The sequence below is a fragment of the Borostomias antarcticus genome (assembly GCF_949987555.1).
Source record: "Borostomias antarcticus genome assembly, chromosome: 18".
Taxonomy (NCBI): domain Eukaryota; kingdom Metazoa; phylum Chordata; class Actinopteri; order Stomiiformes; family Stomiidae; genus Borostomias; species Borostomias antarcticus.
In genome coordinates, this window is record NC_140251.1 from 5638481 (window position 1) to 5660837 (window position 22357).

Sequence of the window (22357 nt, forward strand, 5' to 3'; positions counted from 1 at the left end):
CGGCATTCAGGCAGTTTCCTCCAACCACGGCCGTGCTGAGCAAGTAACGAGGTAAACGATATGCACCTGACCAGCTGGGCCTGGCAGATAGCGTCTCTGGGAGCTGCGCTTGACAGGCAGGCAGGAGGGAGACGGCTGTTCTCGGATGTTCAAAACACTTCCCTCCTGAAATCCCCTTCAGCCGCCTTTTTTTTCTTCTTCCCCCTCCACAATGTTTTTCAGAGCTAATAAGCGGTGTCACTCATGTGTCCATTAAAAAGGCAAGCGGCCGGGAGCTGCCGGTCATTACAGAGCGGTGAGTAAATCCCAGGCCTATCGCCGGGAGGCTTCATCTCGACGTCTCCCGGCACTCTATACGCCCCCCCCTCCCCCCCGGAGATGGGGCTCAGACAGAGCGAGGTGTCAGGCAGGCAGCTGCCAATGGGCACGGATGCACGTCCCAGGTCGGGGTGTGTGCAGGCGGGGTGGGGGGGGGCGGGCGATCACCTGACAGGCTGGGGAAACGGGCCTGAACCGGCTGACCTCCGCAGTGCGATGCTGAAGACGGGCAGGATGGAGCTGAACAAAAACAAAAGGAGAGACGGTCCCATCGCCGCACAGATCAGCGGTTCCTCTCGATAGGATGGAGGTGTCTAGCCGCACAATAGGTTCTGCGGGGTGTGTGATAATAGCACGGTAGTGGAACAGCAGTGTTCATTATCCACACACACACACACACACACACACACACACACAACACGCAACACTGTTGACTTAAAGTCCAGGTTAACCCAGTTCAAATTTTTGTTATGAGCTTCACACACCACAGGAAAACATGTCATTAACCGCCCAGACAAATCTGAGTGATTAAAAATGTCGCTAAGTATATAAAATAAGGCTTCAAAATCGGTTAAAAATCAGCAGCATTCTCTGGTCTGAGACTGTGGGGGCCTGTCTGCTGAAGGCACCGAAGCCACACCCAATTGCGTGGGGAGGGGGTGTGGAGGGAAGAACCTGTCAAATAGTACCGTTCTCTGGTCTGCATATTGTCACACTGGCACGCCGTCTCTTTTGTGGTAGGAAGGCACAGCTTTGTGAAAACAGAGAGGAGTTGAAATTACACTTGTCTAATGAGTCAAACGCACAGATGCTTCCTCCTAACCTACCTCCTGACAAACAACACAGGTAAAACTGTAGCTACTCTATACCAACGCGCCAGTGTTACTGCCCTTAGATGCAAAATACAAAAACAGGCAACGAGGAATGTATGAGTCTGTCCCTATTTTCTCCCTGCCACCTCCGGACCCATTCCTATCCCTCCCAGGCGATCCTGTCGTCCCTTGGGATCAATGGAAAAAGTTGTTTAAAATGTACCTTAGTCACTGGCTTGAACAGCGCTGATAGCGCGAAGAAGCGTACACTACCGGAGTTGATAATCGGGACAGACTCATCCACTCTCGTTGGCAATGTTATGTGTGAGAATAACGAGCACTCGGCTTCAACTTTCCCGCAACATATCCAACAGAACTGGAATGTTCAGCCAGTAGCCGCTGAGCACTGCTTCACTGGGAGAGGGTGCGTCTTTCTCCAGCTGCAGCTGGTCTACCTAACCATCCCCCTCGCTCCCGCCTCCCGGTCTCCCGCTGGAGAAATATACTGTTACCATTACCGGTGAACCCATACGCACATCAGGTGCCACAAATATGGCAGGCAGTTTCTGTATAGTTAACGCTTATAGTCATAATATATCATCCGTAACGTTATTTGGTGGGTGGTCGCCTGGTCGGTGCTGCTAGCTATGTTAGCTAGACTAAGGTTATATACACACTCCCATCTGCAAGCTACATAGCTAATGTTAGCTATAATTCTAGCTAGAATGGAGGCCGGGGAGGGAGATGGTTGGCTCCGCCGAATTCACCAGGACCAGTCGTGAGTCCGTGAAACCCAAAAGCCTCATATTATAATTGCAGAAGCTTTCGGGAGTGAAATGTTTGCTGCAGAGGCGGGCGCTAGCGGTGACAGACCCTGTAACACCATGGCTCTTCAAAAATGCTAACCATTTGCTTCTCATTTCAGCTTTACTCAGGAGTGAAAGAAGGAGACCTTATCATCCCATTCCTGCTGGCATCCAGGAAGGATGCATATTCGTTTAGTTTAATGCATAGGCATTGCTAACTAAGAAAAACTAGCTAATTCTAGACTGTTGGTTAAAACTAGCTAATTCTAGACTCAAGATTGAGCAGGAGAACCGAAGATTCAAATCCATTCTAGCTTTATATAGTGTTAGGGCGGGGATATGCTAAGAACACCGCTCTACGTCATCCGGTACCGTTTTAAGCCCGCCCAGAAAATCCAGAAATCAAAACTGGTCAAAAACACAAAACTGGTCTAACTTCACAATTCAGTACTACACATGGTTCATCCCATTTTTACATGTTATCAGCAATGCATCACTAACACATAGAATGTGTTTTCAAGCAAATCTCTGATTTTGGTTAACTGGGACTTTAAGTGTTGAGATTCCAAATGCGTTAGTTTGGGGGCGGGGGGGTTGTTAAGCTGGTGCTGTTGGAGACGTGTGTGATGTCTCCTGTTCCCGTCTCACACTAACGTCTTTCACTGGATATTCTGGACGTGCCAATTTGAACCAGCTCTAGATAAACCAAGCTTCTGTTGGGGGACCGGGACTCTTTCTCTTGCACCTGATTCTTGCTTCAGACGACTCTCGTTCCTGTTACGGATCTGTACGGATCTGTTCACAGACGGCCCGTTTACGCTCATAATCAGGAGATTGTGTACCCCGCTTAAAATGCAGATCACAGAATTAATTTATAGAAGCAAGCTTTGGCAGAGAACGCTGCCTGGAGGCTGAATGGCAGGATTGTTGGGGCTCTCGTCTCTCTTGGAATCCCAAAGCCTTCTCCGTCAGGCTCTTTAGCCCCGAGGACCCAGCTCTGCTGTGCTGGGCTCCGGTCCGCCGGGTCAAGCGGGCCACTCCTGCTGTCCTCTGGGTCGGTCTCTGTGAACGGGACCGAGCTGAGCTGGGCCCAGGGTTGTTTTTACAGCCTCTCCCTGTGACTCACTGGGCCATAATGGCTCTCCTCTCCTGACTCAGGCATTCTTCTCATGAAATGGGACTCTTCCAGCTTCTGGTCTTTCTCTTTCTCTGTTGCTCCAGCCGCAACTGTGTCTCGAGTCGCTCGCTACCTCTCCTTTCTTTCTTTCTTTCTTTCTTTCTTTCTTTCTTTCTTTCTTTCTTTCTTTCTTTCTTTCTTTCTTTCTTTCTTTCTTTCTTTCTTTCTTTCTTTCTTTCTTTCTTTCTTTCTTTCTCTCTTTTTCTCTTTCTCTCTTTCTCTCTCTCTCTCTCTCTCTCTCTCTCTCTCTCTCTTTCTTGGCTCTGGCTGCATGCCTCCCTGGAATGCTCCTGCTCCTTCCATCTGAGGTTGAGAGCAAGAGAGCGTTTCATTGCAGATGGACCTACCTCAGTCACAGGCTATGTACAGTATGCATGGAGTGCTGTCTGAGCTTTTACCAAGATCATTGGTTCTTATGTGTTATTTGCCCTACTGATGATTCATAATGTAGTAAAATATGTGCAAATCACTGTGAGTAAAGCTACAATGTACTTAATGCACACATACACATACACACACGCATGCATGCACACATGCACACACACGACACACAAATTGACTGATTGATTTTTAAACAAACAGACCAGTGTTCTGTCAGGGATGGATGGGTGTTTTAGCGATGAAAGTATCAATTTAAACCAATTAAAAATGTGTTTGGTGTTAGAGTTGGCCTGTTAAGATCATTAATTAGAAGGTCACTTGCATTTGGGATTATGAATGGATGTCAAGATATTATGCTGAGAGGGCGCAGTTAAATCAGATTAATGGGCAGAGCTGACTGGAGAGTTGGTACATATGACGTAGTCTTGTCGACTGTTCCAGCATTTTCAGTAGTGGGTGAATTATAGAGCAGCTCTTAGAGATTTATTTTGAGCCTGATTTGAGTCCGCCTCTCAGTCTCCTAATAACACTTTACTGTTCCAGTCAATGATAAAACCCAGAATACACAGCCAACACACATTCTCACAAACCTATCTCTCACACACGCAAGTGCACACACACACACACACACACACACACACACACACACACATGCAATGCAACCATAAAAACCCAGAATACACAGATATGAGTGCAGCCAACACACACTCTCACAAGCCTATCTCACACACACAAGCACACTAACACTAACGCTCACACACACACACACACACATTATTTTCCATCTCCATGTACTGAAAATTGTAGTTCTAGAAGGATAACATAGCGTGGTTATTGCTTGCCTTTTTGAAGGTGTTTTATGTGAATGTTTGTATCTAGGCTGAACGTAATGTTATGCAGATAGAATGTGTTAAAGGAAAAGGCTGAGGTAAGCAGTGAGATCTCGCCTTTGATTTGGAGGTGGGCGTAGTAAACCTTAAAAGACACGCACTGCTTAATGGGCTCCTTAAATCAGATTCTCTCTGTAATGATATGCGTTTTCCATTCCAGCAACAAATGCAAATACAAAGATAAAAGTGCTACTTGCTTTCCCCCCCATAAACAACAGAAGCAAATTCTTTGAGAAGCTGGTTCTGCTACTCTCAGAAGCCCACACACGTTGCCCCTGGTTGCTTGTTTCCCTGGCTCTGTTGAGGTACAGTAGCAGTGATATAACCCCCCCCTTCCCACAGGCTGGTTGTCCTCACTGGTGTATTAGACACGTGAGGCTCCCTGTCGGCCTCCACCCTGGCCTCCACACTCACTGGCCTCCACGCTGGCCTCCACGACACACAGGCTAGGCTGTATGAGTTTAGTTGGCTATTTGATTGCAATTTTGATGCATTTTCACAAGTAATTAAGGGTATTTATCGGTCTTTTATGAGTCTATATGAAACAAGTATACCACTTATTGATTTTGGTGCATTTTAACATTATGTTTCAGTCATCCGGACATTTCAGAGATACGAACGACCTTCGGTCCCGTTGGGTTCGGATAAGTGGGGTCCTACTGTACAGTGAAAGGTTGCTGTCAGCTCCATGATGTACTCAATCCCATGCAGGGCTGTGGGGTCACATGCACCTTGGAAGGTCCTTGGGAGCCCGAAGGTAATGCAGCAGCATCAGGACATCCAGGTGGACGGCCATCTTGCCGTGCACGTCATTCGCGTTTTGCAGGGCCACCTCCCGGTTTGTCCGTCGTTCAGCCGTGCGTGACGATATTGACTCACCCAAGGTTAGAGCTTTACGCAGAGCGATCGGCAGTAGTTCAGATGTGTTATCACCTCAGGGTCCCTGCACACTGACAGTGTTCAGTCAGGTCATTCAACCTTTACTGCCCACACTGCCAAGCCATTAGACAACGTAAAGCAGGCAGCTCTGGTGACTGGAGCTTAAAGGCCAAAGGCCACTGAACCATTACGGGCCATTTGGCCCTTCAGGAGATTGAGGCCATTCAATTGGCCTGTTGTAAGTGATCCACGTCACTTAGAGTGAAGATCACGTTGAGTCAAGTCTGTTTATTGTCACATCACTGTACATGACTGTACCAGCGAGGGAAATTCTTAGTAGTGATGGTTCTAGAACCTCTCCTCTACGACTGTGTGCTTAAGGCCTCTGCGTCTTTGCTTGTCTGAACACCCTTTACTACTAAAGGAGACGTCGTGCCCGAGTGCCTAATAGCCCTGCTGGTTAACTGCGCATTAAATACGTGCCCTAGACAGTTATTTTTACTCCTCCAACCGAGGAAGAAAACCATTATTTTTTGATGTTGTTTAATGAAAATTTAATTCTGCCACCACCACTATAAAAGTGCACTGCAATTAAATATGGGTCACTTTAATTAAACATGGCTTCTGTTCTTCGGGTCAAACAGAAGCCTAATGCCCAGAAGAAGCCCAATGCCATCGAGATCAATAATGCAATCAATGATTATCAACACTGGTGGAAGATACTGGGCATTGATACAAAAGAGGAAGGTGTCCAGTGAGAAGAACAGACGGATGGTTTCTGGTGAAGTGGTGCTCTCGGCCCCTACCATTCATTGGTTATTAGCTGGAGACGTGTATGGGTACTGTGAAGCATAATCCCCTCCAGCCCTAATCCCCGCCTTTCCATATCTCCCTCCCGCTTTGAGGCCGATGAGGAACCCCTTAGAAAAGCCAGACCATCTGACCATTTAAGGGATATGAAAGGTGTTTGATATTGTCTTGGAGATGGATGGTTTCTTTGCAGCGGCGGCGTCCAGGGGAGTTGCATTGCTCGTGTTCAACAGAGATAGCAAGGGCATCGCAGCTCTCTCTCTCTCTCTCCCCCTCTCTCTCTCTCTCTCTTTCTTTCTTTCTTTGTCTCTCTCTCTCCCTCTCCAGTTCTGGAGACGGGAGCCTACTGGGCTGCAGCGTTCATTTGTTTGAGCCGTGAATTAAAAACTCTTTGGCTTGCAACGCAGCTTTTGTCGGCGGACGGCAGGAAGTGGACGATGCTGGAAGTCTTCCCACTGATTAGTCACCTGCCGCTCTTCCAAAGAGAGGAGAAAGCAGTCCAACCTAATCACGACCAGCTGTGTGTGATGAGAAAGCTCAGAGAGGGAGGTCTGTAAGGGAGGGGGCTCAGAGAGGGAGGTCTGTAAGGGAGGGGGCTCAGAGAGGGAGGTCTGTAAGGGAGGGGGCTCAGAGGGAGGTCTGTAAGGGAGGGGGCTCAGAGGGAGGTCTGTAAGGGAGGGGGCTCAGAGAGAGGTCTATAAGGGGGGGGTTAGGCTCAGAGAGGGAGGTCTGTAAGGGAGGGGGCTCAGAGAGGGAGGTCTGTAAGGGAGGGGGCTCAGAGAGGGAGGTCTGTAAGGGAGGGGGCTCAGAGGGAGGTCTGTAAGGGAGGGGCCTCAGAGAGGGAGGTCTGTAAGGGAGGGGGCTCAGAGGGAGGTCTGTAAGGGAGGGGGCTCAGAGAGGGAGGTCTGTAAGGGAGGGGGCTCAGAGGGAGGTCTGTAAGGGAGGGGGCTCAGAGGGAGGTCTGTAAGGGGGGGGTCAGGCTCAGAGAGGGAGGTCTGTAAGGGAGGGGGCTCAGAGAGAGGTCTATAAGGGGGGGGTCATCAGGCTCAGAGAGGGAGGTCTTTATAGGGGGTCAGGCTCAGAGAGGGAGGTCTGTAAGGGGGGGGTCAGGCTCAGAGAGGGAGGTCTGTAAGGGAGGGGGCTCAGAGAGAGGTCTATAAGGGGGGGGTCATCAGGCTCAGAAAGGGAGGTCTGTAGGGGGGGGGGTCAGGCCCAGAGAGGGAGGTCTGTAAGGGGGGGGTCAGACTCAGAGAGGGAGGTCTGTAAGGGGGGGGTCAGACTCAGAGAGGGAGGTCTGTAAGGGGGGGGTCAGGCTCAGAGAGGGAGGTCTATAAGGGGGGGATCAGGCTCAGAGAGGGAGGTCTGTAAGGGGGGGATCAGGCTCAGAGAGGGAGGTCTGTAAGGGGGGGATCAGGCTCAGAGAGGGAGGTCTGTAGGGGGGGGGGGGTCAGGCTCAGAGAGGGAGGTCTGTAGGGGGGGGGGGTCAGGCTCAGAGAGGGAGGTCTGTAGGGGGAGGTCAGGCCCAGAGAGGGTGGTCTGTAGGGGGAGGTCAGGCTCAGAGAGGGAGGTCTGTAAGGGGGGGGGCAGGCTCAGAGAGGGAGGTCTGTAAGGGGGGGGGCAGGCTCAGAGAGGGAGGTCTGTAAGGGGGGGATCAGGCTCAGAGAGGGAGGTCTGTAAGGGGGGGGGCAGGCTCAGAGAGAGAGGTCTGTAAGGGGGAGGTCAGGCTCAGAGAGGGAGGTCTGTAAGGGGGAGGTCAGGCTCAGAGAGGGAGGTCTGTAGGGGGGGGTCAGGCTCAGAGAGGGAGGTCTATAAGGGGGGGGGTCAGGCTCAGAGAGGGAGGTCTATAAGGGGGGGGCAGGCTCAGAGAGGGAGGTCTGTAGGGGGGGGGCAGGCTCAGAGAGGGAGGTCTGTAGGGGGGGGGCAGGCTCAGAGAGGGAGGTCTGTAGGGGGAGGTCAGGCTCAGAGAGGGAGGTCTGTAGGGGGGGGTCAGGCTCAGAGAGGGAGGTCTGTAAGGGGGGGGGCAGGCTCAGAGAGGGAGGTCTGTAAGGGGGGGGTCAGGCTCAGAGAGGGAGGTCTGTAAGGGGGGGGGCAGGCTCAGAGAGAGAGGTCTGTAAGGGGGGGGTCAGGCTCAGAGAGGGAGGTCTTTATAGGGGGGTCAGACTCAGAGAGGGAGGTCTGTAAGGGGGGGATCAGGCTCAGAGAGGGAGGTCTATAAGGGGGGGGTCAGGCTCAGAGAGGGAGGTCTATAAGGGGGGGGGTCAGGCTCAGAGAGGGAGGTCTATAAGGGGGGGGTCAGGCTCAGCTCCACCAGCTTGCATGCTAGAGGCTGGCCACAGCATAATTTTGACAGATAAGGTTTTGGCAGGTTATGAGAATCCAATGAGCCTCAGTAGATTTGCCTAATTATTTCTGAGAGTGTCTCTGGACGCCCAAAGGTTCTTTTCAACCCATAGATCCATCTGTCTGCCAGCTCCACTCTCTGGGCTTGAATGCAAATATAGCTCAAGCTGGCATTTTGGTTTCAGTGATGACTAGCCATAGCCAAAACCCCCTTTTATCCAACCCAATTCATCCCAGAATGCATGGTGGAATGAGCTAATGGAGACTAGAAGTGAAAATGATCTCAGAACGACAGAGAAGGAAAACAATGATACAGAGAAAGTCTATGTTGTGAGCGTTTGCCTCAGCCACTCTCCTTATCACTCCAGGCAGTTTGGAGTGTAGCACACTCTGCTTTTCTTCTTTTTTTTTTTACTTTAACAGAAAACAGATGGTAAACCTTTTCCTCCTCAAAACATCCGTGAGTGAGCTTTTCACCCTGCTGCCACAACTTGAACCACCCCTACCCCAAATAATCTAGTTTCTACTACTATCTTTTTAACCCCCCCCCCACAAAAAAAAAAACGTCCGGGGCCTTCTTCGTGTCTAGATATTTATACCGTCGCCTTTGGCATGACCTGGAGTTCTGTCATGCTTTTGAGGAACCTGAGACATCAGAGATTTGAGGGAGAGATTTCAGAGGGTTTAAAAAGAAAACCCATTTTGGTACGTTGAACTGTACCTCCTCAGATCATTATAAATGTACACTCTGCTTTCGGGAATCTCAGCCTACCTTATCTTTATCTTTCCTGTTGGGTGCCTTCCATTAAAGCCCGGTCTCATGCATTGAAATTAATGAAAGATAAAATGGTTTTAGATTTTTTTTTTCTAGCCCATAATCCCCTCTGTGATTGTGTGTGGATTCTGGTGAAACAGCACTCTTTATCACAACGCCTCCTGAATAGACACCGGCTTGAAAACCGAGAGCCGTGATCCGCTGCGTTCTCATTCTCTCTGGCAATCTGATTCTTTCTTCGAGAGAATAATAGCAATGTTAATTCTAACAGTTGATAAGCATCTAAACCCATCCGGCCGAATCGCACGTTATCACCCCCAAAGGTGTGCGTACTGGGCTATACCACTGGAGTCTCAGAGAGAGTACAGAGGGGGAACGCTGGATTATTAAAGTACTCCAACGCCCCTGTGGCTGATATGTTGATGTTGCTAACTGTGCATCGGTAATGAGCTTCATCAGACAGCCCAGCTGCGGTGTGCCGGGGCCTGTGTGTGTGTCACACCGGGGCCTGGCTGTAGAGCACTAAGTGGCCTGTTTATTTATAACAGCCTTTCACTGCGGCGGGGTAGTGCAGCAGTGGCTGAGCCCGAGTGTGTAGCTGCTGCCGCGCACACACACACACACACACACACACACACGTGCGCGCGTCAGGCACATTACTCACAGTTTCATCACCACTCCCAGTGAATACCGGCGTCGGCCGGATCTGCAGCAGTGAGACAGTTGTCATCAGTTACCTATAACAATAATGTCCGTAGCTCGGAGGAAGTGTTCTGTCTCATCAGCATGCGCACCGAAACATGAACTCAAGAAAATCTATGTTATTGATTCACACACAAGATTCTCCTTCACCACCTGCACTCCACCATTGGACTCTCTGACACTGCCAACAACTGGTTCACCTCATATCTCACCCGCAGAACTGAGCATGTCGCCCTGGGAAAGGCAAAATCCCACACCCACAACGTCACTTGTGGTGTCCCTCAGGGTTCGGACACTTGTGGTGTCCGCCCTGTTCACACTCTACATGCTCCCCCTTGGCCGTGTCATCAGCAGGCATGGAATATCTTTCCACTGCTATGCTGATGACACAAAGCTTTACATCAAAGCCAACCCCACCCCCTCTGCACCCCTGCCACTGTCCAAACTGACCACCTGCCTGGAGGAGACAGAGGCAGTTGAACAGCTCGAAGACTGAAGCCATTCTAGTCAGCACACCACACCAGGTCCAGTCATCCACCATCACCAGCATCACCTTCTCTGGCCAGAACATTCCCCTCTCCACATCAGTCACCAACCTGGGCGTCAAAATGGACCCTCACCTCACCTTCGAGACCCACATCAAACAGCTGTGCAAGACGTCCTTCTACCACCTCAGGAACATTGCCAAACTCCGTCCCACACTCACCCTGGCAGATGCAGAGAAACTCGTCCACGCCTTTGTCTCCTCCAGGCTGGACTATTGCAATGCACTCATCGGGATCCCTAGTAGAAGCCTACAGAAACTCCAGTACATCCAGAACAGCGCTGCTAGGATCCTGATGAGGGTGCACAAATATGACCACATCACCCCCATCCTAAAGTCACTCCACTGGCTCCTCATCTCACTTGAATTCAAGGTTTCCCTCCTCACCCACCAGTGCATATACGGAAATGCCCCCCCCCTACCTCAAGGACCTCCTCACCCCTCAGACCGCCTCACGCACCCTCCGCTCCTCCACTGCCAACTTCCTCAAACCTCCTGGGTTCAAGCTTAACACCATGGGGATGCGAGCCTTCGGCACTGCTGCTCCCAGGCTGTGGAACGCCCTCCCTGACCACCTCAGGGAACCTCAGTCTGTGCATACTTTCTTTCTGTTTCAAGAAAGACCTTAAAAATACCTTAAAACCCACCTCTTCACAAAAGCTTTCTGTTGACCGTTCTCCCATGTCATCTTTCATCTATCTTTTTTTTTTTTTTTTTTTATTATTATTATTGTATTATTATTATTGTATATTTTTGATTATTGTATTACCTATGCACTTTGAGATTTCTCGGAATGTAAAGCGCACTACAAATAAAATGTATTATTATTATTATTATTATTATTATTATTATTATTATTATTATTACATATGGCTCAAAGGCATCCGTTTAAATCACCAGTGAAAATGTTCAACTGTTTGGCTAAGGCTCTGAAATGTTTTTCTAATCTGATTCCAGCCGTAGGTTTTTGTATCTTGGCGAATGGTGAAGATGAGAGCATCGATTTGATTTGGGGATTGCGTAAGGCCCACAGTATGTCTGGCTTGGTCTTCACCATTGATGAAATGCTATCCCTCCGTCAGCGAGCAGATACTGGACAAAGTTAGCATGATTCAGACCGTGTTCCCTCTGCCCTACCGTGACCACGTTCATCCCAACAATTTCTATATATCCATCATATGTTTGTGGTGGAAACCTATTGACTTGTGTTTCTTCAGGGACCTAATATTGGACCTCCTCCAACCGGCTCAGTTTCCATGCTCTCCCCCATCTCTCCTCTCTGCCCAATAAATCAATGTGATGTAATTGCGTAAACTCCCTTTCCCACAGCTAGGGTCCGGAGGCAGTGCATTTTCACAGAGAAAGTGTTTCAGAAAGGCCAGTTTAACCTCAACCCCCCCGTCCCCCCCCTGTCCCCTCTTCCCAAAACAGTCCCTCTGCCAGCCGACTCTGATATGAATGCTCTATTTGTGCCCCTCAAAGACATTCACCAGTGGCGGCGTTCCCTTCGTGATAACGTTTCCGTGTTTTATGTTGTGTTTTTCCAGGCCGCCGCGGACTGAGAAGGGAACCTTCTCCCACAGCTGGCCCCGGCTGTTTACGTCTGGGCCCCGCGCTCGGCAGGCCCCGCAGATTACATCTCATTTCTTTGAGTGCTCTTTTTTTTTTCCGTTGTCGAGTCTAGCGTGATTTCTCCTGACGTCTCTCCCGCTTGTGGCTTCCTCGGCCTCTCGGGTTTGGAATGCTCCTACTGGCGCTCCTGCGTTTTCATCAGGTTTGCTGCTGTGGAAAATCTATAGATTCTTCTTTCCCACCTCCCCCATCCAGCCCCCCACCTCCCCCATCCACCCCCCCCCCCCTACCACCCCCCTCTCCCCCAGGACTCGGTAAGACCCAGGATCGCTCCTTAAGGATATCTTTCAACTCCTAGTCCTGGGAGTATTGATCTTAAACTAAACCGCCATGGGCCGGGGGTGCAGCTTTTTAGGAAAGGGGCAGATATGTTGGTCACATGGTTCAGTGCCCTGCTATATCCATGGTTTCACCTAAATACTTTTGCAAACAGACTGGTTTAGTGTATGAGGTGGACAGGGAAGGGGGGGTGGACAGGGGGCTTATTTGGCACATGTGCAGCTTTACGAGGTGGCGGTGCCACTGTTGAATCCCTGGGGTTGAGAGGAAATGAACCAGCTGCACGGCTCCTGGCACTCGTAACCCAGCGGGACGGCTGACCCTCCAGCTCCTGCAGGGCTTTCTGGGATACCACCAGAGACCCTGAGCCCCTTCGCTCTGGACCTGAGCCAGTCATGCTGGGCACCGATGTCAAACTTCACTGCTCTCTACTGTCATATTGTGCTCTATTCTTGGATTGCCTCTGGCAGTGAAACTCCTGACCCTGCCACCTAACAAACAAAAACTATTTTTAATCACTATTTTTATTCAGCCTATTTCTAATCATACAGCTTGTGACACAGAACTAGAGTTGCACAATTCCAGGGATATTCACAAACTGTCAATGTGAATTAACTGAAAATGTATGGGAATTAACAAGAATAAATTCTGTTTTTTCAGTTTGTTCCTGTAAATTCCCATGGGAAGTTTGTGAATATTCCTGGAATATTGCTACCCCACCACACAACACACATGCAATGGGCGGTGTTCTTGTAACACATAACTGTTTGCTGCCTATTCAGTTGTTTGTGTACAATATTGGTATTCCCCTTATATTTTCTTTTGATTTCCATGCAAGCTCTCCTGGAGAAGGCTGGAACTGTTAACAGGGGGAGTGGAGAGACCAGAGAGCAGAAGTGAGAAGGAGAAGAGGGATTGGAGGCTGGTTCAGAGTGCACAAAGCAGAGGGGGAGGGATTAGAGGCTGGTTCAGAGTGAACACAGCAGAGGGGGAGGGTTTGGAGGCTGGTCAGAGAGAGAGTAGGAGGAGTTTGGAGGCCAGAGCAGTGAACAGTAAGGTATGCAGGGACGACCATGAAGGATGAGAAGCAGACACACGGGGCCTCACACTAACACACCAGCTCCCTCAGGCCGCTTTGAAGGTCTCCCTCAGCACAGAGACCTGGAGGCTAATTACCCACAAAACACATTAGACGAGGCAGGTGAGAAGACTTCTGTCCGCTGTGCAGTGGTTGCACCGCACTGTATGCACAGTGTTATTGTAGCCTACGCCTCTCTGATAAATGGCGTTCTTACATTGTCTTTCTGTAGATCAGGGAGCAGCTGTGTCACCCATCATCCATAATGACTTTTGTGTACATTCACGGAGGACAGTGACAATGTTGGCTGGAGTAACCGTGATTGTCCAGTTAGACAACAAGTTAAACAATCACCTCTTTCCTCTGCCTGTGATGAATGTGGGCAAGAGAGGAAGGCCTTTTTCAGAAACGAGCCTTGTCTGAGAAAAAAAAAAAGCACAAAATGCGCTGGTTTTAATTATGAAAGTGAGTTGCAGATGTTCCCAGGGAGTCTGGAGTGTGTTTCCCTTTCTGCCCTCCTGTCTACTCACTGATGTTTACCACCGTGTTTGTCAGCCCGGATAAACAAACAAGTCTGGAGCTGACAGGAGGGTTTGGGGCTGAGGTCAGCTCTGGGCCAGGGCGGGCCCACCTTTGATCGTCGCAAAGATGGCTACCGCGCATCGCCCTGCAAACGGAACTATGGCGGCTTGGTTCACTCGGTTCCCCCGAAGAACCCCTCTTGTGTTTTGGTCTCTCGGCATTAGTCTGACGTTGCAACATAAGCCGCTGCTCTAGGTATTTTTGCAGGGTTTGAATTGAGAGCTTGAAATGGAGTCCAGATGTGGGCTTAACACGTGCTCAAGAGACTGGTCTCTGACTTCAGGGATAACAGTGGCCTGACATTCTAACGTTCACCTTTTAGGTGGAACACGGAATGGAGGAAACACATGTTCCAGCAGAGCGTATATCCTCTCCATCCTCTTAGACCAGGGTTTGTTTTAATGCATGAAGGTTATATATCTGATAGCCGGCGTTCTGGGTCTCACCTGGGTGTGAGATACACAACCGCGTCTCCAGGGACCGGTTCTCTGCCGACAGCCCAGATCTGGTCGGCCCGGTGTGTGAACTCCTCTCTGATTCAGGGGCTCTGCCGGTCTCTAGGGCTTTGCGGGGCGTTGGGGTCTAACGCCGATGGAACCGGTCAACACGACGCTGTCCCAACGCCAGCCAGCGGGGCCTGTGTGGGTGGGGGGTGGGAGAGAGAGAGGGAGAACCGGGAGAGTTTAAGCGCCCCAGCCCCCTGTGTTCCTGCGGTAATGAACTCTTACCTCGGTTGTGTGTAGAGGCTCTGCCGGCATCCCCCTCTCTTGTTTTCGTAACCCTCTCTGAAAAAGGCCTTGTTCTTAATTGCGTCCCGCGGGCCCCCCGGTTCTCTACAGCCTCTCCCCCCCACCCTCCGACCTCACCCCCCCCCTCCCCTTTGCCCGACCCGACAGGCCTTTCCTCTTTAATCGCTCCACTTCAAAGTGTTCTGATGCCCCCCACCCCGCCCCCCACCTCCTCTGAGACTGAGCTGGTTTAGCCTTGGGGGGCCCCGGGAGGTATGGAGGGAGGGAGAGGAACGAGGATAGGGGGTGGGTGGGTGGAGGGAAACACAGCCAGGGTAAGATTAAAGTAAACAACAACAAAGTACACATGTTGACATGTTGATCGTCACGGCGTCACAACTGTTGATGCCTGCTGGGTGGCTGTGGTGTGACCTCACACACATCAGAGGTTTTCCAGATCGCCTCGACCGCCACTTCTTCTTACCGCCGAGCTTTGACGAGGGCGCCCTCTCCTCCCTCCGGGGGTGGGGGGGGGGGGTTGGAGGTGGTGTAGCCAGGAGAACCTGTTGCCTCAGAGGAGCCTGGGTAACGTCCTCCAACAGCTTGGCAGAGAGGCGGAGGCCCGCGTCGGCTCCAGTCAACGTCAGAGCAACGACCTCTAAACACGCATCCAGGGGCGCGCATTCCTGGAGGGTTTCGAACCCAAAACCGCTAACCCTGCACGGGAGAGCTGAAGGCGATGTAATGGGTTTCGCCTGAACCATTTAATCCGTGCTTATGTTCTCTGATTGACTGGATGAATACGGGACCCGCGGAGCACCTACCTGGGTCTAAAGCGAGCCGAGTGAGTGATTAGTTTTCTGACTCCCTCTGATCAGAGAAAGGATCGTTCCTCGGTCTCAGCGGTTTATCCCGGCCCCTTTGTTGTCGACTCGCACTGTCAGCCAGATGAATGGATCTGGATTGGCCAAGGCGATAAGTCTCTCTCTGCGCTCCCCTCGTTAAAGCGGAGGTCCAAGGAGAGAAACATGGCTCAAAGCTCTTACACTTTCACTCACATCCCAGATAATATATGAGAGGAAGATGTATACAGAGCCTGTCAGAAGCTGGACCTGGAGATCGCGGGGGAAGGACAGTCGGTTGGTGGAGAGAGTGAGTAAGGACAGGTCATTGCTCCCTTGAAACACGGTAGTTGTTTCAAGGCCCCAGGGCCGGTTTATAATGTCAACACCGCAGCGAGACGAGAGGTCGAGTCATGCTGTGGCATTTAGCTCACTTCCCTCCCTCACTACCCAGTCCATTTCCTGTCCCTAGAGGAAGGGACTCCCTGCTGTTTGCTGACCCCAGGGCTGTTTGTGACCTGTAGCCGGGGTCGCCAGGGCTCAGGCAGAGGGGGTGTCCGTTGAACGGGCAAGGACAGGTCACAGAGGAAGCGGCCCAGCACGTGGAACGGAGATCTTTAATGGTTATTACTTCCTCTTCCATCTGCACGGATTACCTATCACGTTTCAGTGAGTACGCGGAGCTTCAGGAGGGGCATGCGCGGATGCTGATATATGCAGATGTCGCCAGCCTTGTCAGGGAAGCAGGCTACTGTGGAGCTAGAGGCCGAATACAGTATAGGCTATACCTACTGTACGCTGACGCAACAGCCCAGACACAGCCTGAAATATCAACAGAGACTAATCAATTAGCCGCTTGATGTTGAAACCGCACAGCTCCCATTGAGCATTAAATGTCAGCGATGGGATGCTGAAAAGGGGGCCATTGAGGGGATGGAGATAAGGCACATTGTCTGTTGTGTGGAGTCTTTCTCTCTGCCGGACCCTCAGACGGCCTGGCCTTTCTACTCTCCCGTGAGGGTCTCCACCCTCGGGGGGGGGCCCTATTGTTGGAGCTCTCTCGGTCGCTATGCTGATCTCTTTTCCCCTCACCCCCGATCCTCCGCGATCCTATTGGTGCTCCACTTTCCCCCTGTGCAGGTTACCATGGAAACGAAAAAATAATGCAGCCCCTCCCCACTGTTTCACTCCACCAACTAATAGCTCTCTAAACACAGGCTCTGCAGAGGACGCCTCGCTAGGCTGCCGGCGTACAATGTGAACGGTGTCTTTTTACAACACAAGATTATAGCCACGAGGATGATCATTACACGTGTGTCCGCGCTGTGTGTTAATGGACTCTCTGAATGACACGCTGTAGCAACAAGCGAACCATGTTCCTCCCAGACACGAATAGAAGAAGTACGAGTCTAGCTGGTATTGTTAGGCTGCGTTGTGATGTAGGCCTTGTCTGAAATAAGCTGTAGGCCAAATAAGCATGGCTATTCTAAAAGACAACATAATAACGTATTTGGGTTGCACTCCTCGCGTCTCCGTGAGCTCAGCATCACCGCGGAGGTGGTATTGATTGTCGCTGGGCTGTGTGAGTGCCGATAAGAGAGAGTATCATTTCAGAACAAAAGATCAGCCTCTCAACCTCACAGCCTTCTCCCCACTCAGGGCTTGATTGCATTTGCTAGATGTAATCACAGCGGCGGTCTATGCATGGGGGTGTGGGGGTGGCGTGCTCCGCCTCCACCGTCGGCCCGGCTCCCGGCGGGAATACGGACGTGTCGACGATGACGGCCGCCTGTACCGCTTCCCTCAGCCAGAGGCAGTCATTGGAAATTCTCCCAGCCTGTCAAGAGCAGGGAACGCTCCGGCCGGAGTACCGTCTAATGTGGGAAGAGCTGTGCTCCGTTGGCAGCTCTCCATATTTCATATGCCGGTTGTCACTGCCGGCGTTTTGAAACCCATTCTAAAGCGGCGTCAGTCAGAATAGCTCTGCAGCCGACTGTTTTGGGGTTTTTTGTGAGCTGAAGCGGGAATACTAGCGGTTTAATTGGCTCTCATTGTCATAGTTATTTTCAGCTGGGAGACACTTGTGGTGAAGCGACTCGAACAGCCGAAAGTGAAGTAAAAAGTCTTTATGCTCGTTAGCCACACTCCCACGGAGATCCACATTGACAGTTAAAACCGACCGTAAAGAACAGTGAACATTGGCTTAATACAGAATAATTAACCAAGCAGGATGGTGCATGGATCCTAATACCTTGCTGAAGGCATTCATATTTTACCGGATTGCAATACATGTCTAGATTGGTGATATTAAAGAAGGCAAGATATTTTTACTCCGACTCTTAATTTTGCCCTCCAGCCGAGCGGGTGATTCACTTGGGTAAAACGCTGGTGCAATCTCATACTGCCGCACCACAGAGGCATTTTTTGTAGTTCTTAATGCCAAATTTTTATTCTGTGGAAATGTGCTTGGAGTCTTCAAACCCAGAGAACTGTCAGCATTGCAGTTCTCTGTGAACGGTACGGGCCCTGATGTTGAGAACAGTGTCGTCCATCTCATTAGCTCCATGCTTGACCCGTGTCTGTGTCTGTCTCTGTCCCACAGCTCATGACAACAGGAGAGGAGAGGAGCCAGGGAGAACTCGTCAGCTGCACCTGAACAAAGAAGAGGAATTAGCCGATCCAGATGGTATGATGACTTTATCCTTGTACTTCCGTGAACGACCGATGAACTCTCTGCATGAGTTTAACCCTGATGTAGACAGAGGCATCCCTCTAAAAAAAAATCAGTGCAGTTTTTAATCTGTGGAACCACCCACTGGCCTGCCTTTCTCCCAGAAATGTGCAGCTCACATCGGTCCCCCCCACGCGTCTGCGCTGTGGTGGCGGCCCCCTGCTGAGGGAGCCTCTTCCTCCAGACACACATTAACCAGTCGGAGTGAGTCATGTCCTGCAGACTCTTGTCAGATGGGGAATAGAACAGCAGAAAGTGCTTGTTGACAGGCTTGTTTTTGCCAGGGCGGCGACTTGCAGAAGCACTAAGGCGTCACAGGCTCTGGAGGCCTGGGGTCTGGCGACGGAGCGCGTGGAGAGCTCTCAGTCCCCTTTTCCCCACTGTCTCCGGCACCCCCTCAGCAGCGCAGGCCTGGTCTTTTGTGAGAGCCTGATTAGCATTGAGATCTATAAATTACTTACTTACTTAGTATTCAGGGCATGGAGTGGAAGCCCGAGAGGTTAAAGGGGGCTTCGGAGGGAGACACACTAAATGTGTGGAGGCAGCCAAAACACGTCGCCGTTAAAGGCTGCTCCCAACCCCCATGAACAAAAACTCGGTGTTCGTTTATGATATGCCTCCTTTCGTCTTTGAAGTGTGCTACTGACGGAGAATACACCACCATGGGTTTCTGACTGAGAGTACACTAGTCTTGCGATGCCAGACTTTCGAGAGCTCCGCCTCAAAGTCTGGAGACATCGCCATTGAAAATTGCTGCTAGAACAGCGCTGAAAACCATTCAGAACCACTGACTACATCTCCAATAGGGTGAAGGACCCGCCTTATCAGAAATTACATCCTCCAAACAAATTGCAGTGGAGAATCAAAACAAAACATTCTCCGCCCCGTTAGGAAGGATGTTGGATTGGTTCTGTAATGCATTTTTTCAATCTCTCAAATTGTTCCCACCCACTTTTAGTGACACAATCTGGACAAATGTTTTTCATTTCTTTTTTTGTGCCTTTTTTCATGTATTGGTTTATTTAGCAGGGACAATGCACACAGATCAACAGTCAAGCTGCATCTGAGCCAGAGGTAGCCTAAAGGCTAGTTGTCATATGTTGTCCCTGACCAGATGTTTAAAAGGCTATAATTTCAAAAAGGAAAATAAAATAGGGTAGAAAGATGCACGTGTTAAGAAAGCTTGAGAGACAACAAAATATACATAGACACACTTATAGAGAGTGACATAAAACAGATGCACATAAATGTATATAATATGACAGATACAGTACTAAAGCAGGGCAGGTACAATAACAGACTATAGCATGGTCAGGCAGGAACAGACATACCTACAATACATATATGACACTAAGCACACATAGCATACATCATCAGGGACAATAACATGTACAGAACAGGACAAAAGCACATACTAGAGGCAAGACAAGCAAGCAGGACAGGACAGGTGGTTCCAGCGCTAATGTCTTAGTTGAGCGAGGCGTTTAGAGACCTACATGCGAGTCTCAGGTCTCAGAATACACCACCACAGGTTTCTGACTGAGAATACACCACCACGGGCTTCGCCAGGTTTTTAAATGCAAAAACCCAGTTCTCTTGCCAGAACTGAGCTCTAGTCTGGCCATGTAACGGTGTCAGTTTATGAAGCATACTGGAAGTCACATTAATATCCTATCCTAGCATAACCCACAGCTCTTCCGGACTTCCGGAGTGACAGCTTATTGGTAGAGCAACATTAAAAAATGGCGAATCTTCAACACGTACATACACACACACACACACACACACACACACACACACACACACACACTTAATTACATGTGCGTAAATACACACGTAGACATAATCACATGCACTTGATTTATTTACATGCGTGGTGTGTTAGTTTATACACTGGGGCCTCAGAAGGAGTTTTTTTTTTTGCCTCTCACACAAACATATGTGCACCACCCCCACCACACGCACACACACATTCCTCAGGCTTTGGTTTTGATCTTGAAAAAACATTTAGGCTGTGCTGCTGTTCTTCTGACATTTCTCTGTCCTCGCGCCGGGTTTGATCAGCCTCCTGCGAGCCTGGGATGCGCACCGTCTAAAACGGTCCCACGGGGGCGAGGTACGGCGTGGCCACTGTAAACGGGTTCCCCCTCTACGACATGGCCTCATAACAGTGCGCGAGCGATCGCTCATTAGACAAATGGCCGTCCGAGAGATTTCCCCCAGGCCCAGGGGCCTCTGCTCCGCTCCGCTGTCCTTTGTTTGCAGTAACAGGAACTGGCGCTGAGCAGAGATGCCAAACACTGGTCTGCAGACAAAGGCCACTCTCACCCCACATCCTGGCTGCCCAAGAAGACTGACGACTTCCTTGCGCCGCACACGCACGCACGCTCGCACAGTCCCCCTTCCTTGGAAAGTTTTCGACCAGAACCCCAGGAGGCTGTCACGATCCCCTTTTTTGCCTGGAAAATGTAGTAGACCTGGAGCAGTCGTTTAAATTGGGGTTTAAATTGCCCCGTACTCAGCTAAACGTACTGTAGCTGTTCTCTGTCAAGTCAAGCACGCCACGCTGGGAGAGGGTGACGGGAACAGGGGAAAGGATTTGTGTGTGTGCGTACACGCGCGCGTGTGTGTGTGTCTGTGTGTGTGTGTGTGTGTGTGTGTGTGTGTGTGTGTGTGTGTGTGTGTGGCGGCCTGGCAGGGAGGGTGTGAGTGTGCTTGTGTGTGTGTATGGCGGGGAGAGGGGCTTGGTATGTGTGTGTGTGTGTGTGCGTGCATGTGTGTGTGTGTGTGTGTGTGTGTGTGTGTGTGTGTGTGTGTGTGTGTGTGTGTGTGTGTGTGTGTGTGTGTGTGTATGGCGGGGAGGGGAGGTTGGTGTGTGTGTGCGTGCATGTGTGTGTGCATGGTGGGGAGGGAGGTAGTTATGTGTATGTGTTTACTCCCCTGAGGCAGAGAGGGATTGTCTGCTTTAAAACCAGGACCTGCCTCTGCTATTGTTGACTTCCGTAGATGTTAGCAGCTGTGATGTCAGTGGGGCTTATGTAGAGTTCTGACAAAAGACTAGAATCGTATTTCAGAATAATGGCCTCCTGGGAAAACTGCAATATTTTATCCTCCCGCCAATCCTCGTTTCGGGGACAGGGTTCTATCTCATGACAGTATCCTTGGCACTACTACGATAATCGGCAAGGGTTTTCAAAATGGGGTGTTCAAAGTACAGTAGATGGAGATGTAATGATTCACGCCTTCAGACTGATTGGATTCTGTAGCACATTCCAAAGGCATTATGGGTCTAAAGCGAGGCGCAGATAACCCCACCACCACCACCACCACCACCACCCCTGTCATCATCGCGCTTATTATTTAACGTTAAGGTTTAAATTGAGTTATATTTTCTATGGAAATCCCCGGAGGCATCATCCTTCACTGCTCCCCCCTGGGAAATCCCTGGCTGGGTTGTAACAGGCCCCTGTGTTTATGTGTTCATTGTTCACCGCTCCGCAGCACAAAGCTCTCGACTGGCCGAAGAGCCCCCAGGGAGGAGCGAGAGACGGGGGCTTCAGGGTGGGATCGATGTTCCCATCGACCGCGCGCCCGATCCCACTATTGATCTGTCCTCCCCAAGAGCAGGTCAGCGTCTTCACTCAGCAAGACGGAGGTGCTGACACAAATCGGGCAGCGTGTCTGGCAGCCCTGAAGGCGCTCTTGTTGGAGAATGCAGAGGATCACACTGTGGCTGGATCCCGGCCAGGATTCCTTCCTCCCCGACCCCCCCTCCCCACCGTCCCACCCACATGGCCCTCGCAGAGTGAAGCCAAAAGGCGGGATGAAGGATATCAGGGACTTTCAATGTCATTCCCCATGTTCAATGTAAGGGTTGCAGAAGTCATTTCTCTACTGGATGAGGACCAAGAGCGTTTGGACACAAGCCCAGCTGGGCTACTGAGATTGAGGCCCTGACACCGCACACGGGCAGCCTCTGTGGTTCTGCCGGTCTGTGGGTTCAGACTTGGAAGCGTTCGATAGCTAATCGGACTGTTGTTCATGAGGGAGT

General features: G+C 50.6%; 1 protein-coding gene across 1 annotated transcript in view; it reads left to right on the forward strand.

Annotated features, from left to right (window-relative positions):
- The window catches only part of tspan18b (tetraspanin 18b), a 36541-nt gene that overhangs the window by 4321 nt on the left and 9863 nt on the right, over window positions 1–22357 (forward strand). The window contains exon 2 of the mRNA XM_084452713.1: window positions 18178–18261. Within this exon, the coding sequence (XP_084308839.1) occupies window positions 18259–18261 (3 nt within the window). The 5' untranslated portion in view covers window positions 18178–18258. The remainder of the gene's footprint in view (window positions 1–18177; window positions 18262–22357) is intronic.